General features: G+C 51.5%; 1 protein-coding gene across 1 annotated transcript in view; it reads right to left on the bottom strand.

Moving 5' to 3' along the window:
* Positions 1-967: 967 nt before the first annotated feature.
* IGSF9 (immunoglobulin superfamily member 9) overlaps positions 968-26,258 on the bottom strand; it is a 99,288-nt gene continuing 73,997 nt past the window's right edge. Inside the window, exons 8-20 of the mRNA XM_015424949.1 lie at positions 25,120-25,262; positions 24,864-25,004; positions 23,592-23,708; positions 22,003-22,153; positions 21,292-21,415; positions 19,162-19,337; positions 18,777-18,817; positions 16,793-16,877; positions 14,494-14,664; positions 11,035-11,080; positions 7,818-9,248; positions 3,924-4,069; positions 968-1,197 (exon numbers count right to left, since the gene is read on the bottom strand). Of these exons, the coding sequence (XP_015280435.1) occupies positions 968-1,197; positions 3,924-4,069; positions 7,818-9,248; positions 11,035-11,080; positions 14,494-14,664; positions 16,793-16,877; positions 18,777-18,817; positions 19,162-19,337; positions 21,292-21,415; positions 22,003-22,153; positions 23,592-23,708; positions 24,864-25,004; positions 25,120-25,262 (3,002 nt within the window). The remainder of the gene's footprint in view (positions 1,198-3,923; positions 4,070-7,817; positions 9,249-11,034; positions 11,081-14,493; positions 14,665-16,792; positions 16,878-18,776; positions 18,818-19,161; positions 19,338-21,291; positions 21,416-22,002; positions 22,154-23,591; positions 23,709-24,863; positions 25,005-25,119; positions 25,263-26,258) is intronic.

Raw genomic sequence — 26,258 nt, forward strand, 5'->3', positions numbered from 1 at the left:
TGCGTGCCAAGCAGGTGCTCTGCCCTCCCAAATGGAGATGATGGGGATTGAACCTGGGGCCTTCTGCCTGCCAAGCAGGTGCTCTGCCCTCCCAAGTGGAGATGATGGGGATTGAACCTGGGGCCTTCTGCCTGCCAAGCAGGTGCTCTGCCCTCCCAAGTGGAGATGATGGGGATTGGACCTGGGGCCTTCTGCCTGCCAAGCAGGTGCTCTGCCCTCCCAAGTGGAGATGATGGGGATTGAACCTGGGGCCTTCTGCCTGCCAAGCAGGTGCTCTGCCCTCCCAAATGGAGATGATGGGGATTGAATCTGGGGCCTTCTGCCTGCCAAGCAGGTGCTCTGCCCTCCCAAATGGAAATGATGGGGATTGGACCTGGGGCCTTCTGCCTGCCAAGCAGGTGCTCTGCCCTCCCAAATGGAGATGATGGGGATTGGACCCGGGACCTTCTGCCTGCCAAGCAGGTGCTCTGCCCTCCCAAATGGAGATGATGGGGATTCAACCTGGGACCTTCTGCCTGTTCTGTTACCCTTTCCTGTCTTTGCTCCGGGTCGGGTGTTGTGTTCACAGAATGGCATGTTTCCAATTTCAAACAATTCCAAACTTAACACAACTTTTTTTTTTAATGTCAAGTTTTACAAAACAGCGCCCCCCCAATCAATTTTTTAAAAAAATCCACACAACCAGTAGCTAAACAAATCCACTCTCCTTAGAACGGGATCTTCTATGGGTGCTGCAGAGCCCGGCCTTTTCCCCAGGCTTCCCTGCTCCAGTGTCTGCGGAACCGTGAACTGCTCCAGGCGGGACGCACAGTCCTTTCTCTGTAGCCCCAGACTAGAGGATGCCCCTCCTCTAGCCAGAAGGTGACCGGGGTGGGCACCACCGCTCTGCCCCCTGGGATTGCTGAGATACCATCCCCTTGTGGGGGCGGCAGGGCAAAGCTGATTCGCTGGAGGGCCTCCCCCCCATTCACAGCAAAGTGGCCTGCTCAAATCGCTCACTGCTACGCTTCCGGCCAGAGGCCAGCTTCTGCCGGCGTTGCTGGGTGGCTTCTCGGCGCCGCCGGTAGGCCAGGAACTCCTCGCGCAGGGCGGCACAGCGTTCCTCGGGGCTGGGCACGGGGGAGCTTGACCCGTCTAAGGCCCCCACGGACTGTGAGCTGGAGGGTGAGCCGCTGCTCTCGCTGGAGGACTTCGAACCTGCAGAGGGGAGAAGATGGCGGGAGGGTCAGGAACTGGGAGGGCCTCTCTCCAACCGGGAGAAGGTGGAACTGTGGTAGCGCGACACCCTGAGGAAGATCACTCCGGCTTCTGTCAGTGGCGAGAGGGATAAGAACCGCTTGACCAGCCCCATTCTAACTAGGATGCCGACTCAGGATTGCCAGCTGGGTTTCAGCTGGGTGTGGAAACTGGCTCACAAGTCACTGCTCTGTCCTGATGTCAAAGAGCTTCTTCTAGTACCTCCCCTCCCCTCCTGTTTCTATGACTTGTCGTTTAGGTGACAACCCTTGGTCTCATTTTAAGTACCTACAACAGCTGTGTCTTTTGAACTTTCTTAGCTGTCATGGGAGGCATGTTTTCGTCTGGAAAGTGCGACGATCAGAGAGACATCAAGGAAAGAACGCAAGACCCTAAGACACGTCTGGCTGGATTGGACCAAAGTTCCATCTGCTCTGGCATCCCGTTTACAAAAGTGGTTGGGCAAGCGTCTTCCGTGAAGCTCACAAGCAAAGCATGAAGGCGATGCCCCCCTTTTCTCGTTCAGCTCCAGCATCCAGTATTCAGAAGCAGACTGCACGTGGACATGGAGGTTCCATCTTGCCTAACAGAGATCGATTTGCCCTGTTTGGCATGAATGTTTCATCCCTCCTGTCATGACCTGGGATGTGCAAGCAAAGGCCTAGCAGGCCCAGGGAGCCTGAGTCGCAGTGGGAGGAGGCCAGGCCTACAACTCCCAGAAGCCCCTGAGAGGATTTGGCGCCAATTTTAGCCAATCACAGAGAAAGGGGACTTCTAATAAAAGAGCTGGTACAGAAGAAGAGCTGTTCTTTCTTCCAAGAGAGCAGGGCCAGAAGGAAGGCTGCTGCAGGGGAGAGACCCTCACCCGGAGAGGAAGGGTGAGCAGACTGAGGCCCAACTGGGACAGTGAGCTGGGGACTGTGAGTCTGGGCGCGTTAGGGCATTTGGTTTCTTTTCCCTTCACCCACTTACTGTTATCGCTCTTGCACCTTGTTTATTTCCCATATTTGACTGACCTCCTGTAAAATAAACCTTTTATTTGTTGTTTACTCTGCCTGGTTCTCATGCCTATTATTCAGCCAGATAAGGGAGGTCTGAAGGTCTTGGGAGGGTGCTCTGGGCCTTCTCAAGGGAACCTAAAACCAGAGTGGTGGCAGCGTCAGGTGACCCCCCCCCCCAATCAGGACACTCACTGGTCCGTCAAGATCAGCATTGTCTACTCTGACTGGCAGCGGCTCTCCAGGGTCTCGGGCAGAGAGGGCTTTTGCATCACCTACTGCCTGGTCCTTTTAGCTGGAGGCCCCGGGGATTGAACCTGGGACCTTCTGCACGCCAGGCAAACGCTCTACCCCTGAGCCACAGCTCCTTCCAACCCGTTTCCTCATTCTGAGGTGGGGAGGCAGAAGGCTACCAACATTCCTGGAGACTGAGTAGTGGGTAGGAGAGCCACTTGACCGGGCTCAGGGAGAAGAGCAGAAAACAACCAAAGGGGATGTTCCTGGAAAAGTCAGGTAGACGACGTCCGGTCCTTTCGTTGCAATATCTTAAATCTGCAAGCTCACCCCCAACCGAGAAAATCTTAAGTGCGTTCACTGAACGGCTCTCACCTGCAGCATCGGAGCAGGCTTGCTGCTATGTTGGAGGGACTTATTTTTGGTCAGGGGAACCGTGTGTGAGAGAGAGCCATGAGCCGAATGCCACAGCCGTGCAAATGACCCCAGATACCTTGAGAGCTAGAAGCCCTGTGTAACGATTCCTTGTTTATGGGTGTGTGTCTTCTTAAAAGTTTGGTTGCATGTGATAGTCTAGAGTGCTTGAAGAGGCAAGGGTGGTGTGATTGGTGAGTGACAGAGAGAGGGAGGGGTTTTGGAAGTGATGCTGTGTGGATGAATATGTATGTCTATCAGGAGTGACAGTTTGAGGTTTTGACAGCTGAAGGGTGACAGTTGATGAGGACAGTTAAGCAGTCAGTTAGTTCGTTCTGAAGTCTGAGAGAGAAGCAGTTTGTGTGTGTGCAGTTAAGAACAGCTGAGGTTGTTCTGAGAGAATAGTAAAATGTAAATGAAGGTAATTGAAGACAAAGTTTAGGAAAGGCTGTATGTCCTGGAGAGAAACAGTGAACTTACATGACCTTGAGTTAAAGTTACAAAGTTACATACCTGAAATATCCCTGACAGATAGGGAGCACATCTTATGTGAGACACCAAACAATTGTTCAAAGTATTCACCGTACCGGTTACCTTGTTATACTCTTTTATTTACGAATTATATCAATAAATCTACTTTTATTTAAGATACCAGTTCTGAAAGAAATACTTCCCAGGAAACACATAGACCCTCATGAAAGCCTAAAAACCGACCTACCTACCCAGTGATAGAAATATTATAGTATAAAGGTTTGGAAAGCCTTAAATTTCCTGGTGGCAGCCGGATATACTTAGTAGAACCAAACATAAAGAACACTTTTAAAGTAAAACCAGACCTCCCCAGTTAAGGGGTCGTCACACCCTGATTCTTGAGTTGTGTTCTGTCAGAATTCAGAACAACACACCTTTCGATAATGCATCTGCCGTTCACGACTTTCCCCTTTTTTGGCTGTTGCAGCACTTGGCAGTCGCCTCTGCTCCCAGCTTTGCGAGTGGATTTTTCAGGCCTCCGCGGAAACCGCCCCCCCCCCCAACACTCACTCTGTTTCTCCAATTCGTGGGCAGCGATGGTGGAGACGGGTCGTTTGGGATTCCCGCTGCGGTAGAGCTGCAGGGCATCCAGCAAGTCCGACTCCAGGGCAAACTCCGAGTCCCATTCGTAGTTCTCATCCACAGAGGTGTTCCTCCTGGGGGGGAACCAAGGGGATGACGTTACCACGGGGCCTGGGGGAGCTCAGGAAGAGAGGGGCGGCAGGGTGGAGCGGCCACAGGGCCGGATTCTCTTCTCCCTCGACTGCTTTTGAGACATTTCCCAGTGGGGGCTCAAAGTGCCTCACAGCATTCTCCTCTCCATGTTATCCTCACGACAGACTTGTGAGGTAGGTTAGGCTTAATGTGTGCGACTGGCCGAGCAAGCTTCCATGGCATGAGGGGGGAGGATGTGGATCTAGGTCTTCTCGGGGGGACGAAGATGACTAAAGCAGACCAAATTCCCATGGAGCTTGGGAGGGAGGGGGGAGGAGGAGATTGGATTTATACCCCGCCCATCACCAGTGTTCCCTCTAAGCTGAGTTAGTGTGAGCTAGCTCAGTTTTTTAGCCTCTGGCTCACACATTTTTGTCTTAGCTCAGGAAGGATGGCCCCAGAGCAGACTAATTTATGCAGTAGCCAAATCACTCGCTCACAACTTTAATGCCAGTAGCTCACAAAGTAGAATTTTTGCTCACAGGACTCCACAGCTTAGAGGGAACATTGCCCATCACTACCCAAAGGAGTCTCAGAGCGGCTTACAATCTCCTTTCCCTTCCCCTCCCCCACAACAGACACCCTGGGAGGCAGGTGAGGCTGAGGGAGCTCTCTCGAGAACTGCTCCTGAGAGAACAGCTCCGAGAGAACTTGTGACTGACCCAAGGTCACGCCAGCAGCTGCATGTGGAGAAGTGGGGACTCAAACCCGGCCCACTCTCCTAACCACTATACCAAACTGGAGAGAAAACAGATGTAACTAAGCAGAAAAAGAGCACACAAACACTCCCCCACCCCAACTTCTTGGATTTAATTGCACGTATCTGTTCAAAGTCATCATAAATTTCGAGTGAAACTGCCCAAATATTTTCCTTATAAGAAGCATTTCAGTAACTTTTGAAACAGGCACAGACAGAATGGGGTTCAGAAGGAAAGCTCCACCTTGTGGGCAACAGAGGAATGACAGCTGCAAACCAAATTATCCTGAATGGCAAGCCACCTCGGATTACCATCCATGGCAGGGCAGTTCCGCTCCCGGCCTGGGCCCAGGTTTTCAGCTCTCTGTTGGAACTGGGTGCTTCTGGCAGTGTTCGTGCCACATCCAGACCCCGACAGGTAGCCCAGAGGCCTCCGAAGAGCTGAGAAAGGAGAATTCCTGCCAGACTCCCGCTCCCCGACAACCTCCCTGGGGCCAAACGTCAACCTCTCATGAAATTCCACATTCTACACAACTTAAGAAGGGTCTGGGAACTGACAAGCACCTGCCCAGCATGGTAGCCACGTCTGGAGAGGAAAGTGGGCCACTCCTTAGAGCGAGGCCGAGCAAATTCCTCTCGAGGTGGCACTCAGAAGGATTCCACGGCATTTCCCTTCCCGCTCCTGCAAAATAAGGACACGATCCCTTCTGGCGCTTTCAGTCAAATTGGGGATACCGCCCAACAGAGCCATGTCTGAAAGGCACACCGCCAGGACTCTGCCCAGTTGATTCTGCACCCCTCAGATAAAATTCAAAATGTGCACTGAGGGAAGTTGAACCAAGACCGGTTTTAAGTTTTCGCATTCAGAAAACCACCCGTTTGATTTCCCCTGCAGGCCATGGGATCTAGCCCTTTCTGCCTGAAACCGAATTATATCGGGACACCATGGAAATGGCCTGAGGCAATTCTGAGTGCCATCGGGTAGGGGTTAAGATTTTACAGTTTTAATGTCTGTTTTTTTATTGTTCAAGAAGAAGAAGAAGAAGAAGAAGAAGAAGAAGAAGAGATTGGATTTATACCCTGCCCTTCACTACCCGAAGGAGTCTCAGAGCAGCTTACAAACTCCTTTCCCTTCCCCTCCCCACAACAGACACCCTGTGAGGTAGGTGGGGCTGAGAGAGCTCTGACAGAAACGGCTCTTTCTCAAGAACGGCTGTGCCAGAACTATGGCTTGCCCAAGGTCATCCAGCAGCTGCATGTGGAGGAGTGGGGAATCATACCCGGTCCTCCCAGATTAGAGTCTGCGCACTTAAATGTTGTTGTAACCAATGCTCCCTCTAAGCTGTGGAGTCTTGTGAGCAAAAATTCTACTTTGTGAGCGACTGGCATTAAAGTTGTGAGCGAGCGATTTGGCTACTAGATAAATTAGTTTGTTCTGGAGCCCTCCTTCCTGAGCTAAGGCAAAAATGTGTGAGCCGGAGGCTAAAGAACTGTGAGCTAGCTCACAATAACTCAGCTTAGAGGGAACACTGGTTGTAACCCGCCCTGAGCCCGTTTGCGGGAAGGGTGGGATAGAAACTGAACCAACCAACCAAATAAATAATAGGCAACCTCTGACTGGGGATCCGATTTGTTTCTGAGCTTGGCTTTTGTAGTTGTAAGCAGACAATAGGCCCTCTGCTAAAGTTTATCTGTGGAGCCCAAGGGACAAGAAACCTGTGTTCCTTTATCTGTTGCCAGGGCTATTTTTGGGCAGGAACGGAGTTCCAGCTGGCTCCCAAGTTGGCCACACCCAGCAGGAACTCATTATCATAATAGGCCACACCCAACAGCAGAAACTCATTCGGATTGGCTACATTAAGGGTGTGTGGCCTAACATGCAAAGGAGTTCCTGCTCCAAAAAAAGCCCTGGGTTTTGACAACAAACAAGGTAAACAGAATAAGAAGCAAAAGCTGGGTGTGGTTGGATGACCACACTTCTGGTAACATGGGGTGTGTGGCCTAATAGGCTAATGAGCTGTGCTGTCATGGGTGTGGCCTAATATGCTAATGAGTTCCTGCTGTTGGGTATGGCCTATTATGCTAATGAGTTCCTGCTGGGCTTTTTCTACAAAAAAAGCTCTGTCTGTCGCAATTTTATCCGGCTAGTCCACCGGGAAGCTGCATCTGAGACAAAAATTCTACCCAAATTTAGAGCAAGACTGAAGTCAAATAGCACCTTAAAGCCGTAAGAACATAAGAGGATAAACCCAGTGGTCCATCGAGTCCAGCATCCTGCCTCACACGGTGGTCTCTCAACCAGTTCCTCTGGAGGGCCAATAACAGGGCAGAGAGGCCGAGGCCTTCCCCTGAAGTTACCTCCTGGCTCTGGGATTCAGAGGTTTACTGCCCCTGAATGCGGAGGTTCCCATCAGTCACCATGGCTAGTATCTGGCTGAGGTGGCAGGCGTCCAATACAATCTCGACCTCCCCGGCTGAACTTGGAGTGGCCCAAGGTTAAGAAGTTTGAGAGACCAATGGCGCAAGCTGGAAACCTCTGTATGAGGATAAATGGTGTGCTCTGTTTTAATTTATTTAAATCGCCTTCATTGTCCATATCTGTATTTTATATGTTTGAAATTTCTGACGTGTTTCTAGTATTGTGATCTGCCCTGAGCCCGCTGGCGGGGAGGGCAGAATATAAATTTGAATAATAAACAAACAAATAAATAGTAGCCATTGACCTCCTCCATGAATCTGTCTAGTCTCCTTTTATAGCTGTCTATGTCTGTGGGCCATCACCACGTCCTCTGGGAGCGAATTCCACATTTTAATCACTTGCCGTGTAAAGACCACCAACATAGACTTTGACTCTCAACGGTTCATACCCCAGAAATCTTGTGAGTCTCTACGGCGCTACAAGACTCGAACCCAGCTCCTTCTACTGCAGACCCACACAGCTATCCCCTGAAACGACCTGCACAGTTTTCGGTTCTCCTCCCCTTCCTCCTCACCTTTTGCTGACGGCCGTGACTGAAGGTTTGGGCCTGCCGTCCTCTCCGGTGGAGTTGCTTTGCCAACTGGCCATTTCCCCAAAGGGGGAACTGAGGTAGCTGCCTCCCAAGGACGGTGCCAGCGAGGGGGGCCTCAGGAAGGACACGCTGCCTCGGCCGCTGCTCTGGCTGGTAAGGCTGCCCCTCAGCGGCTTCTCGGCAGGGAGGCCCGGCAGGGGAATGGCTGTGGGTAATTTGTGTCTCTCGGGGGGCACGGGCTCCAGGGGCAGCTCCGGGGTGTGCAGCCAGTCCCGTTCCGGGGGGAGAGCCGTGTGTGCCATCTCCACCTGGCTATTGTCCACGAGGGGCTGGGGGGGCGAGAGTGACCGCGACCACCGCCTCGGCTCCTGAGGCGTTTCCACAACGGAGCTGAGGTAACTCGGGCAGACGGAGGCGCCCGGCAAGGCAGCCTTCGCCGGGCCTGCGTCGGCGTCAGGGAGCCGGAGGAGACTCTTAGCCGAAGCGCGTTCCTGAGGGGAATCCAGTATGGCTTGCACGTCCATATAAGCCGGACAGGCTGTTTTGTCCTCGTCTCCCAGCAGTGTGAGTTCTGTGCTGCCGGGAGCCTCGGGGAGGAGGGCCAGTGTGGAAAGCTGCGTCCCGTCCCCCTCCTCGCCCTCCTCTGGGGGCCAGTCCCCGTCCACGTTCATCTCCTTGAAAAAGGGGAGACTCAAGTACTGCAGGATTCCGCTTTGAGCTGAGGTATTTGCTTTCCCTCGGCTGCCCTGAGGCCTACAGGAAGGGCTTCCCAGCGAGAGGGGAGAAGAAGCGGCAGCGGCGGCGGGGGTATCCGGCTGCCCTTCAAAGCCCCAGTCAGCCGGCATCTGCTGCTCGGCGGCCCTGTACGGCACGGCCGCCACCGGGCTGATGTTGGCGATGCACAAGGGCTTGGCTTCCTCCGTCGGGCTGCTGCTGCTGTAGTCGAAGTAGCGGCCCTGGCGGTAGCCAGAGGCCTTGGCGTCGCGCCAGGCCTGGCTTGAGTTCTTAGGCCGCAGGTTGACACTCTTCTGCCAGACGGGTTCCTCGGGCCCCGGGGAAGAGTAGACCTGCAGGTAAGGCTCCGGCTGGCTGACGCTGCTCTCTGAGGAGGCGAGGGACAGGGAGTAGCGCTCCATCACGGCCCCCAAGCGCTCTCGGGGCCGCGCCTCGCTCTGCACCACAAAGCGTCCGTCAGGGCCGCGGCAGATGCGCTCCAGCGGCAGCGGCTCCCCGACGTGGCTCTCGTACAGGGTGTATCTGGAAGCGGGCCTGGCGGTGGCGCCGGCGATGCTGAGCCCTAGGCTGGTGCCGGCCTTCTCCCCCCACAGCAGGGTGCGGCGGAGGCTCTGATACGGGGAGGTCTGGAACTTCAGTTTCACAACGCTGTCTGGGCTAGCAGTGCCTGTAGAATTTCTGCCGGGGGAGAAAGAAAAAGAAAAAAAAGCTGAAAATTTTTCGGGAGACTGCCTTGCCCTCTGCAGTCACTTCAAGCCAAAAGTAAGACCACCAGCTCCGAAGGGAACTAGTTAGGCAAGCTAGACTGTGCAAGGTTTGCCATTCCCCAGCTGGCCGGCGGGAGGAAACTCCCCCCACCCCCAAACAGTGTCATCCTGCACAACATGCTGACATCACCCAGAAGCAGCAACGTCAGTGTGTTGGTGACGTTGGAGGTGATGACACTGCTTTTTGGGCAAAACTCTATGGTTTGAGGTTGCTTTTACCATAGAGTTCTGCCCAAAAAGCAGAGCGTCACCCCCTGACGTCACTGACACACTGACGTCACTTCCGGCTGACGCCAGCTTGTCATGGAAAGCCCCGCCCAGGTCACAGAATTAACCTTTTCTGGGTGCAGAATTTCATGTATTTGTTAGCTTTTTATCCCGCCTTTCCATTAAGGAGTACGAGACGGTGCATATTGCCTCACCGCTCCCAACTTTTATCCGCACAACTCTCTAAGATTCCTGGTCAGGCTGAGAGATCGTGACTGGCCTATGTAAGGAAGGGGGAAAGTTGCTTAATTTATTTACCAGTACTGTCACCCAATGGTCCCTCTAAGCTGTGGAGTCTTGTGAGCAAAAATTCTACTTTGTGAGTGACTGGCATTAAAGTTGTGAGCGAGCGATTTGGCTACTGCATCAATTAGTTTGCTCTGGAGCCATCCTTCCTGAGCTGAGACAAACAATGTGTGAGCCGGAGGCTAAAAAATTGTGAGCTAGCTCACACCAACTCAGCTTAGAGGGAACATTTGGGCTTGAAGAAAAAAAATGGGATGTACCATTTTGGCCACTTTCTTGTTGGTACTCCATTCCAGCCCATACCGGTTTACTTTCGCCCTCGTAAGCGAGCTCCACAGCAGAGTGATGATTCAAACCCAGGCCTCCCCTCCCCTCCTAGTCTTACACTCTAACCCCGCCAGCGTGATGTAGTGATTAGAGTGCCAGACTGGGATCTGAGAGACCTGGGTTTGAATCTCTGCTCTGCCATGGGAAGCTTGCTGGGTGACCTGGCACCAACTGCACACTCCCAGCCTAACAGGCCTCACAGGGCTGCTGTGAGAATGAAAGGAAGAAGGGGACTTGTTAACCGCTTTGCGTCCCCCACTGGGGAGAACAGCGGGGAATAAATATCTAAATAAATACAAATAAATACATAAAACTCCTGCACCCCTCCGGTTCATAGCAGCCCCGTCCGTGGTAGCAACTGACTTCACATTAGCCTTGCCCCATAGCGCACCTAAAATATACATTATGTGCTCTAAGCTGTGGAGTCTTGTAAGCAAAAATTCTACTTTGTGAGCTGCTGGCATTAAAGCGGTGAGCGAGAGATTTGGCGGCTGCCTAAATTAGCTTGCAGTGTTCCCTCTAAGCGGAGTTAGTGTGAGCTAGCTCACAGTTCTTTAGCCTCCGGCTCACACATCTTTGTCTTCGCTCAGGGAGGATGGCTCCGGAGCAAACTTAATTGATGCAGTAGCCAAATTGCTTGCTCACAACTTTAATGCCGGTAGCTCACAAAGCAGAATTTTTGCTCACAAGACTCCACCGCTTAGAGGGAGCATTACCCATCCCTTCCTGAGCTAAGGCAAAAACGTGTGAGCCGGAGGCTGAAAAGACTGTGAGGGGGCAGAGGGGAGAAAAAGCAGGTTGGCGTGAACGGGGGTGGGTGGGGAGGGGGGAAATGGGCATGCCATGGCGAGACTTACTGTGAAGTCAGAAGCTTCTTGTTGGGGGAGAAGACGATTGGTGCATCTGGAAGGTCATGAGAACACAAAGGGGGGAAATCACATGGAGAGCAACTCAAAAAAAAAGGACAACGGAGGAGGACGGACGGCTGCCGTGCCACAGCCCACAGAGACAGACAGACACGCACACACAGTGCCACCCTGTGCAGCCCGCCCCACCCTTGCCCTGTTCCCCTATTTCATCTTGGGCTCCAAAGATGACCCCCCCCCCCAATAGCTGAGCAAACTGGCAAAGCTGGATTTCTGTTCGTTCATTGGCTTGAAGGATGTCATTCGTTCCTCTCCTTAGCCGGCACTCTTGAGCTACCTGGCTATGTCAAGAGGGTCCCCAACTCTTTTCACCCTGTGGGCACCTTTGGAATTCGTACGCAGCGTGGTGGGCACAGCCACAAGAGGGATGCCGCAAAACGGCTGCCTCTGGAGGGGCAGCCAGCCAACCACAAAATGGCTGCTGCAGTTTGATTTGAGTCACACGGTGAAGGTCCTCGTGCTGCGGGGGCAGCTGCTGCCAAAGCAACATTGTTAAAAAAAATCTGCACTGCCCATCAATGTTCCCTCTAAGCTGTGAAGTCTTGTGAGCAAAAATTCTGCTTTGTGAGTTACTGGCTTTAAAGTTGTGAGCCAGTGATTTGGCTACTGCATAAATCAGTTAGCTCTGGAGCCCTCCTTCCTGAGCCAAGGCAAAAGTGTGAGCTGGAGGCTAAAAAATTGTGAGCTAGCTCACACTAACTCAGCTTAGAGGGAACACTGCTGCCCATCAAATCTAGGGCAGCCAATCAGAAGCCTTGCTGGGCAAAAGCCACATCTGGCCCCACCCACTTCCTAACAATTCTTGGTGGGTGCCAGAAAAGGTGTCGGCGGCCACCAGTGGTGCCCACGGGCAACATGTTGGAGACCCCCCGGACTACGTGAACTGCAGGGATCTGACAAAGCGTATTGTGCGATTGCATCTGTGGAACTGAGCCCCGTTGATACCGGGTGCAGAATTCAGCCATCTTGAGAACCCCAGCTTTTATTTAAATCAAATTACAGTGAGCTTTGAATGGCTACTGAGGTGGGGCCGTGACTGGCAACATCTCAGCTTTGTGATAGGCACAGGGTTTCCGATGGTCACAGCACACAATTCCCTTGTCACGGGTCAGTCTTGGCCTTCTTCTCTCCAGAATCGAGAGAGCCTGAATTCCAGACACAACCAGCCCATGAAGGTGAGCTTGCATAGGAGATACAGATTAGAGAACCCAGGTTTTCTTTTTGTTCTGAAGCAGAGTTCCTCCGGTGCAGATCTTTGATTTCCAACCACTTAACTAAGGAGAGAATGACCGCACGTGAACTAACATGGGCTTGGTTCTGGGCCTGGTACTTTTCAACATTTTTATAAATGATCTGAATGAGGGTGTGGAGGGGCTTAAATCGGCAGATGACATCAAATTGGGAGGAGCAGCGAACACACCAGCAGGTAGCGACAGAATCCAACGAGATCTGAACACACTGGAACAGTGGGCAGATGTGAACAAGATGCAATTTAACAAGGGTAAGTGCTGAGTTCTATATCTGGAAGGAGCACACATACTGGATGGGGGATACACTTCTGGGTAGCAGTGTATGTGAACAAGATCTTGGGGTGCGGGTGGACCATAAGTTAAATATGAGCAGCCAGTGTGATGCAGCGACAAAAATGGCTAATGCGATCATGGGGTGTATCAATCGAGGCATAACATCCAAATCACAAGATGTCATAATCCCGCTGTACACTGCGTTGTTCAGGCCGCACCTGGAGTGTTGTGTGCCTTTCTGGAGGCCTCATTTCAAAAAGGATGTGGACAGAATGGAATGGGTGCAGAGGAGAGCGACGAGGATGATGGGGGGCCTGGAGGCCAAGCCCTGTGAGGAAAGGCTGAGGGACTCGGGAATGCTCAGTCTGGAGAAGAGGAGGTTGAGGGGGGACATGACAGCTCTCTTTAAGCATTTGAAGGGCAGAGGAGGGCAGGGAGCTGTTCCTGTTGGCAGCGGAGGAGAGGACTAGCAATAGTAGGTTTCAATTAAGGATGGGAAGGTACTAGCTGGATATTAGGGGGAATTTTTTTTTTTTTACAGTAAGTGTAGATCAGCAGTAGAATCGGCTGCGTAGGGAGGTGGTGAGCTCCCCCTCCCTGGCAGTCTTCAAGCTGCGCCTGGATGAACACTTGTTAGGGATGCTCTAGGCTGATCCTGCATTGAGCGGGGGGTTGGACTAGGTGGCCTGTATGGCCCCTTCCAGCTCTGTGATTCTATAACTGTATGATCCCCACTGGTGTATGGCCCCACTGGTAGACCTCCTGATGGCACTGGTATTTCTGGCCACTGTGTGATACAGAGTGTTGGACTGGATGGGCCTTTGGCCTGATCCAACATTGGCATCTCTTATGTTCTTATGATCCTAACATGAAGCTGCCTTATACTGAATCAGACCTTTGGTCTATCAGGATCAGTACTATCTACTCTGACTGGCTTCTGCTCTCCAGGGTCTCAGGCTGAGGTCTTTCACATGACCTCCTACTTGCGCCTTTAAACTGGAGATGCCAGGGATTGAACCTGGGACCTTCTGCATGCCAGGCAGATGCTGTACCGCTGAGCCACGGGCAAGGCTCAGCAGGGAACACCTTCTAGGCGTATAAACCTTAAATGGAGACAGAGCAGCAAGACAGAATAGGTGTGTTTCTCCTTTTGTGGATTTTTTTTTTTTTTTGGCTGCGGAAAGAGAACCTGGAAGCAGCAGCCTGCCCTGTGCCGAGAGCCGGGGGCATCTGTAGTCCTGGACTGATTATTTGCTGGATTCTCTCCCAGCCTGTTACGACTGTCACTTTCTGCTGGCTCCTCTTATAGCTGCAAGACACAGATGTGTGTTTTTTTTAAAGAGAATGCACTAGAATCAGGTCAGACTGTGCCAAACCATTTCCAATCCCCAAAAGCCAGATCCTTTCCCCTGATGAAGATTACCCGCATTGGCATACATTTTCTTATTCTGACGAACGAATGTTCGTTCGCGAAACGCGGGGTTCCAGAGGACCGAATTCTGCACCAGGCACCATATTACTGCGATGGCACCAGAATACCCAAAGGCCTTGGTGCTCAGCTCAAGGCTCCTGTGAAGGAAACGGAGCCAAGGAACCGGAACGGTTGATTTCTGCAGCCTGAAATGAGCCGAGGTTGCCCCGAGTTCCTGCTCTCTGCAGGACGGAACTGGGAACGGTCATTCTGAGATTCCGGGAGGGCTCTCCCCCTTCCCCCGCACCCAGGATTCCTCTTACCCCAGGAAGCCAAAGCTCTTTGTCTGGCCACCCAACCCAGCCAATCAGCAATCGGCAGGGGCTGACTCACGGCCCCTCCCACTCCCCATCTGGACACCTTCCTCCTGCCCCGGCTCCCTCTGCCCCACCTTACCCTGCCTGCGTTTACGGAGACGGGCTGCCCGCCGGCGGTTCATGATGCACGCCGCCATGGTGCTGAAGATGACAGCTGTGCTGAGGAAGCAGACGCCGCCGATGACGCCGGCCAGGACAGGCTGGGGGAGGAGGTCGTGCAGCTGGGTGCGGGAGGGGTACACCTCCATGCCTGGTGGGGAGAGGAGAAGATTCCCGTCAGTCCCCAAGAACAGGGCAGGGGAAAGCCTTTAACAGCAAGGAATATCATAAATAGCAGCAACATGTAAGTTTGAATAGATTTGTAAACAACAAGATGTACAAATACAACCTGTCGTAAAAAGTACAAGATAATCAATGCCTATTGTGTTAAAAATAGGTATCAATTTCGTAAAACCAACAAGGAAACATGTATCCTAAGGACAATACAATCTTAAAGACTAATAGGAATACTATTCTAGTAAAAAGAACTGTCTTAAAGGAAAAACCTTAATCTGGCGTTAGACCGGAGGATAGGAATTTACTGAGATATGAACACAAAACTATGAGGTTTACATCTTTAAACAGGTAAGAAATAAGCCGGTTTTCAAACCAGCATATGGTGTACGGAGAGAATGAAAGGTATGAGGAATAGACTGAAGGTATTTGTAGTAATAGAGGCTTCACGTAATATAACAGAGTGTTATGTGGCAGGAGCACGTTTTCTTCAAGGAAGACACCACTCAAGGCTCTAAAGCCTCACATCCATTTTTGTAATTGAGACCAGTCTGGAGAGATGAATTGGTTTTGAGACAAGAAATCGAAGACTGAGAGCTGTGTTCTTGATCACAGCGATGGTCCCATCCAGTCCTGTGTCCCGCAAGTGGCTGGCCAGGTGCTTCTGGGAAGCCCACAGGCAGGACGTAAAGACAACGGCCCTCTCTCTGTTGTCAGGGCTCCCCTCTGGCATCTGGGATGCAGCAAATCAAGCCACACCTTGCCTGGGTAGAATGCCAGACTAGGGCGCAGGGGTGGTGGTGGTGGGAGATGGAGATCCAAGAGGAAATGCATGGAGCGGGCACACTGCATGAAACTGTAAGCTGCCTGGGGCAGAGGCCTACCTTGCTTGTTTGTTGTGTACTCAAAAAAGAGCCAGCCAGGCTGGTTGAAATCCTTAAAGACTCAATATGAACAGCCTGCTTTGTTAGATGCATGTAGTGGGTCTGGTACGACGACGTGCATGTGACAAAGGAGCTGTAGTCCATGAAGGTGTATCTTTTATTTTATATATTTGTTTTATTTTTACTTTATTTATACCCCACATTTCGCCACAATCTAATTAGTGTTAACCTAATTAAGTGCCCTGCTCCTGGCCTTTGCCCCCCCCCAAAGAAGATTTTCTGGCTACGGGGCAGGACCCAAAATAGGTTAAATTGTTCTTTTCCATCCTCACAAAAACCCTGTGAAGTAGGTTAGGCTGAGAGTGTTGTGACTGGCCCAAGGTCACCCGGCGAGCTCCCATGGCAGAGCAAGGACTTGAACCTGCGTCTACCACATCCTAGTCAGACCCTCTAGCTACTACACCACATTGGCTCTCAAAACAAGTAATGTTGGAATAAACGTTGGTTAAGGTGCCGCTACCCCAATCTGGATGGACCCAGGCTCAGTTTGGTGTAGTGTTTAAGTGCGCGGACTCTAATCTGGGACAACCGGGTTTGATTCCCCACTCCTCCACTTGCACCTGGCTGGATGACCTTGGGCAAGCCATAGTTCTGATAATGAGCTGTCCTTGAAAAAGAGCAGTTTCTGTCAAGAGCTCTCTCAGCCTCACCTACCTCACAGGGTGTCTGTTGTGGGGAGGGGAAGGGAAAGGAGATTGTGAGCCGCTCTGAAACACCTTTGGGTAGTGAAGGGCGGGGTATAAATCCAATCTCCTCTTCTTCTTCTCTTCACCTGATCTCGTCAGTTCTCTGAAGCTAAGCAGGGTCAGCCCTGGTTAGTATTTGGATGGGAGACCACCAAGGAAGTCCAGGGTCGCGATGCAGACGCAGACAATGGGCAAACCGCCTCTGGACGTCTCTTGCCTCGAAAACCCCACCGGGGTCCCTATAAGTCAGCTGTGACCTGGTGGCACTTGGCATACAGAAGGCGCCACTAAACACCTGCTTATCTTGACAGGCCAACAAAGGTCCCACTCTGCACACTGCAGGTGCTGTTTACGCAACAAACGCCTTCAGCCAAGAAGCTTGCAAAAGCCTCAGAGGACACACGCACGCCAGCCAGTCCCGGGGCTTCTGGAACTCTGCCCTCACACGCCCTCACCCTCACCCAGAGAGTCTTACCGGCTGTGGAGACGTTGACTGTGTTGCTAGGATCACTCGTGGAGCTGCCGGAGAAGGCCACTAAGCGGAACTCGTAGAAGGCGTCCTGTGTTGTAGCGGGGGGAGGAGAAAGCAGACAGACAACTGTGAATCCCTAAGAGGATGGCACTATGGAGAATGAGGTCACATGGTGGGCACGCCTCTTCCTTAACAATTTCATGGGGGGGTGGGGTTTGCATCATTTCAGGGCAACAAAGGGTTACACTAAAGCCCCCTACTTGCATTCCCTTACACACACACACACACTCTTTTGGCACTTGGACTAGAAATTGCATTTTTTAAAAGTCCCCCAAATTTTAAGCACTGCATAGCGTTGTAGGGTTGCCAGGTCCCCTTGTCGCTGCAGTGGGGGGGGGATTTGTGGGGCATTCCAGGGGTGGGCGGGGATGTCAAGTGGCATCATCGCATCAGGGACATTATGGAGGGACGCTCTGGTATTATATAGCATACCGGATTCGTTTCAAAGTGCTGGTTCTTACCTTTAAAGCCCTGAATGGCCAGGGTCCAGTCTACCTTAGGGACCGCCTCTTCCCGTATGTTCCCCCAAGAGCGCTGCGATCCAAGGCCAGGGTGTTTTCGGTGGCGGCTCCTACCTGGTGGAATGAGCTCCCGGTGGAGATCCGGGCCCTGTGGGACCTTGTACAGTTCCACAGGGCCTGCAATACGGAGCTCTTCCACCAGGCTTTTGAGTAGGAGCCGCCGCCGTCACTATACCACCATCGTGATTCGACCCTACCATCTACCTGATCTGGGAGGGGGGTAGATGCCGCCCTGATGAGGAACAGCACTCCTGGTGCTCACGCTACTACAACACCGGCCGCCAATGAGGGACACTGTGCATCTTGGGGAATTTAGTGATCTGTAAAGCACCATTTTAGTTCGTATGTAGTTAATGTTTTAAAGGTATTTATATTGTATGTTGTATATGGTATATTGTATGTATTCAATGTTTTAATGTTATTTCAGGGCGGGATATAAATCCCAAGTAAATAAATACATTAAAAATAAAATAAAAAAAAGTATTTGGTTGAAACTCTTATGTTTTTTTTCTCCCTGAAACCATAGAGTTGGCCTAAATACCAGAGCGTCCCCACACGACATCCCCAACTTGATGTTTAGGGGCGGGGTTTCCCCCACTGGCCAGCTGTTCCACGGTGGGGAGAAGCCCCTGAAACCGGGGGGATCCCCCGCCCAGGCCTGGGGACTGGCAAGCCTAAAGGGTTGTCAACCTCCAGGTGGTGGCTGGAGATCTCTTGGGATTACAATTGAGAGAAGAAGCAGAAGCAGCAGCAGAAGAAGAATTGGTTTTTATAGCCCGCTTTCCTACTACCTGAAAGAGCCTCAGAGCGGCTTACAATCTCCTTCCCTTCCTCTCCCCACAACAGACACCCTGTGAGGTAGGTGGGGCTGAGAGAGCTCTGAGAGAACTGTGACTGGCCCAAGGTCACCCAGCTGGCTTCATGTGGAGGAGTGGAGAATCAAATCTGGTTCTCCAAATTAGAGCCCAATCTCCAGATTAGAGTCCGCCACTCTGAACCACGCTACCGCGCCGGAGAAAATGGTCACTTTGGAATAGTGGACTCTGTGGCATTATCCCCCCTTGAAGCGCCTCCCCTCCCCAAACCCCGCCCTCCTCAGGCTCCACCCCTCCAAACCTCCAGGTATTTCTCAACCTGGAGCTGGCGACCCTACTTCTGTCTCACCTCTAAACAAGCCCTACCGAAGCGCCCCCTACCTGAGCACCCCCCAACTCCTGCAACTGACCCAAGGTCACACCAGCAGCTGCATGTGGAGGAGTGGGGAATCAAACCCAGTTCTCCCAGATTAGAGTCCACGTTCCTAACCAGTACACCAGACTGGGTCTCAAACCTAGGCATCACTGACATTTAGGTAGAGTTCACTGGCTTCTCAAACCTAGGCATCACTGACATTTAGGTAGAGTTACTAGCTCCCGGTTGATAATTCCTGGATAGCTGGAGGTGGAGCCTGAGGAGGGGAGGGACCTCAGAGGGGTATAACGCCATCGACCCACCTTCAAAAACAGCCATTTTCTCTAGGGGAGCTGATCTCTATTGTCTGGAGATTAATGGTATCTCCAGGCGATTACCTGGAGGTTGGCAAGCCTACATTTAGGGGGACATTCCACTTTAGTCTGAAATATTTAAACTCTACATTTCCAAGTCAGCATTTGAGAAAATCAACGATTTGAACTTTAATTCAGGAGCTGGGAACCCTATGGAGGGAAAATCGAGGTCTTTGTTTTGGGATTTGGGCGTGTGTTTGTTTTAGAGCACCAACTCTGCACGGCAGGGTATGGGAGCACCTCTCACCTAGCGGCACTGCGGCGATGATCTCACTGAAGGGACCGCTGCCCAGCTTGTTCTGGGCCAGAACACTGAACTGGTAGCCAGTGTCGCCTTGGAGGTTCTCCACCAGGTGATGGGAGGCTCCTGCAGGTACTGGCAGCGAGACCCAGTCGTGGTGAGGGCGGTTGAGGCGTTTCAACCTGCGGGAGGACACAGAGATGGGGAAGCTGCAGTTACTGCCCACAGTGGACTGAAAAAAGTTCATGCTGTTTCGAACAGAAGGTGGGGAGATGTTCAGGATTTCCTGTAAAACTGCCAGGGAGGGGAGAAGGACAAGGAGAAGAAGAGGAGGAGGGGGGAGGAGTGGGGGGAGGAGGAGGAGATTGGATTTATACCCCACCCTTCACTCGGAGTCCCAGAGCAGCTTACAATCTCCTTTCCCTTCCCCTACCCACAACAGACACCCTATGAGGTGACTTCCGGTTTATGGCGACACGCATTCTGCACACCAGCGTGTAGGAGGGGGTGTGACGGGTTACGACCCCCGGACCCTTGGTGAAAGGCTCCTAGCCAGGGGGCTACCCCCCCGGACCCAGAGACTTTAGCAACTTTCAGAAAAGTAAATAATCCAAAAAGATGGTGGGGAAGAAACCAGATAAAGACAAACTGTTGAAAGCAAAACTAGTTCTGTAGTCCTCGAACGGAAGAGACCACTGAGCTTTCTAAAATGTTGGCAGATTCCTTATGCCTTCTGCTGGATGAGATAACTAATATCAAGCAACAATTGTCAACAATTGGTCAGAGTTTGGCTTCACAGCAGCTACAACTGACTAAATCTTTAAATGCAACGGAGCAAATGGCAGAGAAGATGAAGGAAATGGACGTCAATACTAAAAAAGTCAAGAAAAAGGTGCAAAAGCTGTAAATGAAACAAGCTACAGAAGAGTCACAACTTTTACAGCTGCAAATGGAGAAAGCAAATTTGGTCCTACGGTTCCAAGGGGGTCCCAGAATCTAAAGGAGAGAATCTGAAGCAACTGTTGAGTGATGCAATAGCCCCAATGACAGATTTGACAGCGGAATATCTTTACAGCGAGATGGATGTGGTCTACAGGTCCTATTCCTTATACATCAAGAAAAATAATCTGCCTGGGGAAATAGTAGTCAGATTCTCGAAGAGACATGTGAGAGATTCTATTTTGAAAGCAACTATGGGAACACCCTTGAAAATCGGGGACAATAATATCAGGATTTTAAAAGACATTCCTTTTGAAATAAGACAGAAGAGAAAGAAATATAAAGACTTAATCCTTTTTTTACAAACAAATGGCATCAGTTACAGATGGTTAATTCCAGAAGCCATCATTTTCAAACTCCACGATAAAAAAGAAAAGATTGACTCTGTTCCTAAAGCATGTGAGTTTCTGAGAACACAGCTGGGGGAACCAGCAGAGGACAAGAAGGAAGAAGAAGAAAGCAAGTTGGATGGCGAGTTAGGCTCGGTGTCTTCTGACGAGGACTCTCTCTCTGAAAAGGGGGCGGCAGCACCCAAAAATCCGTATAAATTGAGGATAAGAAAAATATATGAGAAAATAAAGGCTGAAGGACTCTGAATTGTGCCTGAAAATTTAGAAATAACTTTGGGATGCTCTGAGGGTTTCATTTAACAGATAAATGGATGGTTAAAAGATAAATAACTTAGCATAACCGACTATGTTCAATGTATCACTAGCATTTCAGATTAACATTGAGATAAGCTGATGTATTGATCTCCCACTCTTGGGGTTTTAGTTATCAGTGGGTTTCTTTTCTTTCTCCTTAGAGGTAGTTTCCCTTTCTATATTTTCAGTTATAGTTTGTAGTTTTGTGAAAAAAACAATAAAAAATCCCCCTTAGGGGGATTAAAAACATACAAAAAACAACAACACAGACACCCTATGAGGCAGGTGGGGCTGAGAGAGCTCTTTCGAGAACTGCCCTTGAGAGAACAGCTCTGAGAGAACTGTTGCTTGCCCAAAGTCACCCAACTGGCTGCATGTGGAGGAGTGGGGAATCAAACCCGGTTCTCCAGATCAGAGTCCACCACTCTTAACCACTACACCAAACTGGCACAAGGAGCGAAAAATCATGTGGGCAAAACCACGGAGGACTTACAGCGGCGTGTACCAGATGCTGAACCTCTGGAAGTAGCCCCCATCGAAGCCAGGCTCCCAGGTGACGTTGACGGCCTGCTGGAGCGGAAGCACAGAGACGTTGACCACCCCATGGGGGCTGGTGCCTGCCGGCGCAAACAAAAGAAAGAAAATGCATTTGAAATGTGGTGTCGGAGGAGAGTTTTACGGACACTGTGGACCGGCAAAACGACAAATCAGTGGGTTCGAGATCAAATCAAGCCAGAACTCTCCCTAGATATGAAAAGGACTAAACTGAGGCTATTGTACTTTGGTCACATTATGAGAAGACAAGAGTCACTGAAAAAGACAATAATGCTAGGAAAAGTGGAAGCCGGCAGGAAGAGAGGAAGACCCAACAGGAGATGGATGGACCCCATCGAGGAAGCCATGGCCCTGCGTTGGCAAGACCCAAGCAAGGCTGTCAATGATAGGATGTTTTGGAAGTCATTCATTCATAGGGCCGCCCTAAGTCGGAAGTGACACAAAAGACACTGTGACATAAACTGGAAAAGCACAAAGCCGAGGGCAGATGAGCCTGGCTAAGTAGCAAGATATGTATAAAAAGCAGTTCCCTGAACTGTAACGCCCAGTCCAGTTCATGGGCCTCATGGGCCTTTCTATTCCAAAGGCATTTCAACGCGCTTCCGGCACTGTTCAGTTAACTACACCGCACTCAGAACTAAGCACGCACCCAATACGTAGATGGCGGTTGCGGCACTGACACGGGCCACGCCATTATTGGCGGCACATTCCCACATGCCGTGCTGCTCCTTGGTCAGCGGGCGCAGGATCAGGGTGTGGTTCCGATCCACCTGGGCGTTGGCGAGCCCTCTGCTGCCCATCTGGAGGGGGAGAGAACACAGCAGTGGCACACGTGGTAGAAAGAACAAAACACTGCTGGGTCAGACCCATGTCCGCCTAATCCAGGGGTCCCCAACCATTTTGAGCCCATGGGCACTTTTGGAATTCTGACAGAGTATGGTGGGCACAGACACAAAATGCACATTAAAAAAACAACACCTTGGCAGCAGCTACTACCACAGCACAAGGATCTTCGCTGTGTGACTGAAGGTAAGCTGTGGCAGCCATTTTGTAGCTGGCTCCTCCTCCGCTGGCAAAACTGCTGCCACAGGAGGTGAGGCCTGCTACAAAATGGCTGCCACAGCTTACCTTCAGTCACACAGTGAAGATCCCTTGGCCTGTGGTAGCAGCTGCCGCCAAAGCAGCGTTTAAAAAAAAAAAAATCTGCACAGCCAATCAAATCTCTAATGCCAGAAGCCCCGCCCTCCACCTGACCCTGCCCACTTTCTAAGAACCCGGATCTAATCCGACACCCTATTTCCTACACAGGCAAATGTGATGCTTCTGAAAAACCACCCAAAGAGAGCAGGACGGCAAGAAGCTTATCCTCATTAATTGACCCCAGCAACAGAGGTATACTGCCTCTGAACATGGAGGTTTGTAGAGTTATTTCTACTCCACTTTGCTCCTCAGGGGGAACCCCAACGTGGCTTCCAACATCATTCTGCCTTCCTCCTAACACCAACCCTGTGAGGTCAAAGAGCAAGGTTTGTGTCCAGCAGTGCCTTTAAATCCAACGGGATTTTCAGGGTATATGCTTGAACTCTCGAAAGCCGTCACTCTGGAAACCTTGTTGGTCTCTAAGGTGCTACTGGATTCAAATCTTGCTCTTCTACGGCAGACTAACACGGCTAACCACCTGAAACTAGCTGTGAAGTAAATTAGGCTGAAGAAGAAGAGATTAGATGTATCCCCCACCCTTCACTACCCGAAGGAGTCTCAGAGCGGCTTACAATCTCCTTTCCCTTCCCCTCCCCACAACAGACACCCTGGGAGGCAGGTGGGGCTGAGACAACTCCTTCCAGAACAGCTCTGAGAGAACTCGTGACTGACCCAAGGTCACACCAGCAGCTGCACGTGGAGGAGTAGGGAACCAAACCCAGTTCTCCCAGATTAGAGTCCGCGCTCCTAACCACCACACCAAACTGGCTCTCCGAGAGTGTGTGGTGGGCCAGAGGTCATCAGTGAGCTTCCATGGCAAAGTCAGGATCTGAACCCGGGTCCCCCAGATCCTAGTCTGACCTTCTAGCCACTAGCTGGCGATATCTTCCATCAGTGACTGGCTCCAAGGGAGTCAGACCTCTGATCAGGGCCCACCTCAAACACAGGCGTAAGTTTTAATGGGTTGGATCCCACATGTCTGTTCCATCTACGGTGAGGCCTCTGTTCAGAGCAGGGAACCTTCCCAGGACGCCTCACCTTAGTCCAAGAGATGACGGGCTGGGGGTCGCCACTGGCAGCACAAGGTATGAGCAACTCACGGCCCACCTCCTGGAAATACTCCTCTTTAGGGCGCTGGGTGAACACGGGAGGATCCTGGGTTGGAAACACAATTTGTGCCCCAGGTGGGGGCTTATCAGCATCCACAATGGACACAGAGAGAAGCAGTTAATCCCACTCCTAACTGAGTGCAGCGGCCACGGCTCAGTGGTAGAGTCTTTGTTTGGCACGCAGAAGGTCGCAGGTTCAGTCCCCAGCATCTCCACTTGCAGGGCCTTTTTTTTCTGGAGGAATGTGGCGGAATGGAATTCCGGAACCTATTCAACAGGGTTCTTTTAAAAATTCATGAGTCTTCAGTATACGGACTGAAAACTTCATTTCCCTCTTAAGAGTTCCGGCACCTCTAAAAAAAAAAAAAAAAAGCCCTGCAAGGGCACATGGCGGGTGAGGTGGAAAACCTTGACCCAAGAACCTGGGGAGCCCCTGCCGGGCAAGTAGGCAATACCGACCTTGACAGACTCAGTATATGGCAGCTTCAATTGTGTGTGTGTGTGTTCAAAGGTCCACCCCCATTATTAGGTAGCCTGCCTCCATGGGCTTAGTAAAAAAGAAAAGGAGGCAACAGCAATAATTGTCGGTGGAGGGTTCAAAAAATGATGGGGAGCTCAAGGGCCAATGTATTTATTTTCTTTTGTTGTTTGTTGTTCAGTCGCACAGTCGAGTCCGACTCTTCGCGACCCCATGGACAAGATCTCGCCAGGCCCTCGTGTCTTCCGCCATCCTCTGAAGTTTGCTCAATTTCATGTTCGTTGCATCTATGACACTATTTTCTTTTACTTTATTACATTTACGAGTGGCCCACCCTGCAAGCAGGCTCTGGGCGATTTACAATCTTAAAACTGCTCAGATACAATCAGCATAAAATTATCATAATAATCCAATTGATTAGCAGTCCAGATGGCGATAGAGACCCCTTTTGCCGGCTACGGTGCTGTCTGTGCAGCCGGGCAGGGAAGGGCAGGTGGGGGTCATAGGAGAAAAAACAGAAAGAGGGTGCCCGTCCTTAACCACCGCTACCCTCACCTAAAAGCCTGGGAGAACAAGCCTGTTCTTTAAAGAAAAGGTGTGGATCAAAGGAAACCTGATATTGCTCCACCCCATCATAGCACAATTCCAATTCTTAGCTCAGAGAGTTGCAGGATGCCACCCTACTCCACCCTGTCCCCCTACCTGGCTCTCTCCGGGACTGACCTTGAGGAGGACGCGGGTGGGCGAGGAGGGACCAGCGGTGCCGTAGCTGTTGTACGGGGCGCAGGTGTACACGCCGAGGGCGTCGTCATTTGCTGTGGCGATGACGATGGCGCCATCGGGCCTTGCGGACCAGCCTGGGAACTACAGTGGGGAGAGAGAGAGAGAGACAAAGAGAAAGGATACCCCGCTCAGGACAAGGAGATCCAAGAAGGGCGAGCGCCAGCGGGGAGGGTGGGACGACCAGTCCGGCCACTACCTTGCCCAGGTCCAGGGGCTGCCCGTCTTTGGTCCAGTTGACAAAGAGCAGAGGGGGGTTGGCCTTGTGGGGGCAGCGGATGGTGCCCTGCATCCCGATCGGCAGGAGGGTCTCCGGGGGCATGTTGCTGACCCGGGCCGGATCTGCGGGAGGAAAGAGGACGCAGTTTCAGCTGCCAAGGTAGTGGGTTGAGAGAGAAACCGGAGGGAGCGATAAAGGCCGGGGGGCTGCATCTTCTTCAGAGCCCCGAGTTCCCTGGCCAGGATAGGAAGCTCAGCCTTGTGTTGCCGCCGGTGCTCCCTCTAAGCTGCTGAGTCTTGTGAGCAACGATTCTGCTTTGTGAGCTACTGGCATTGAAGCTGTGAGCGAGCGATTTGGCTGCTACATAAATTAGTTTGCTCTGGAGCCCATCCTTCCTGAGCCGAGGCAAAATTGTGTGAGCCGGAGGCTAAAAAACTGTGAGCTGGCTCACACTGACTCAGCGTAGAGGGAACACTGGTGGCCACCCGGGCAATGTGGAAATGGCAACGTGAAGAGACAGCTGGAAGAGGATTCTTTCGATAAAGGCTGATCCGAGTGACGCTGGCTTCCCAGGTCTATTTTCCTCCCCGCCTAGGAGGCTTCTGCCAGTTATTTGTCATTATATGATTTAAAAGATTTATATGCTGCCTTTCCACCCGGTTTTCATTTATTTAATTCATTCATGCCCCGCTTTTCTCCCCACTGGGGACCCGAAGCAGCTTACATCGTTCTCCTCTTCTCCGTGTTATCCTCACAACAACCCTGTGAGGTAGGTTAGGCTGGGAGAGTGTGACTGGCCCAAGGTCGCCCGGTGAGCTTCTGTGGCACAAGTGGGGATTCGAACCTGGGTCTCCCGGATACTAGTCCGACATTCTTAAAGACTACGCCACACTGGCTCTTGATAGGGTCCCCAAGGCAGTGGATACCAAGGCATTAAAACATTTAACATGTTAAAAGAGCATTTAAAATGTATGTATAAATGCAGGGCTATTTTTGGGCAGGAACGCACAGGAACGGAGTTCCGGCTGGCTCCTGAGTTGGCCACGCCCAGCAGGAACTCATTAGCATAATAGGCCACACCAAACAGAAGAAGCTCATTAGGATTGGCTACAGTAGGG

Source organism: Gekko japonicus, unplaced genomic scaffold (assembly GCF_001447785.1).
Source record: "Gekko japonicus isolate JY-2015 unplaced genomic scaffold, Gekko_japonicus_V1.1 scaffold1787, whole genome shotgun sequence".
Classification (NCBI taxonomy): domain Eukaryota; kingdom Metazoa; phylum Chordata; class Lepidosauria; order Squamata; family Gekkonidae; genus Gekko; species Gekko japonicus.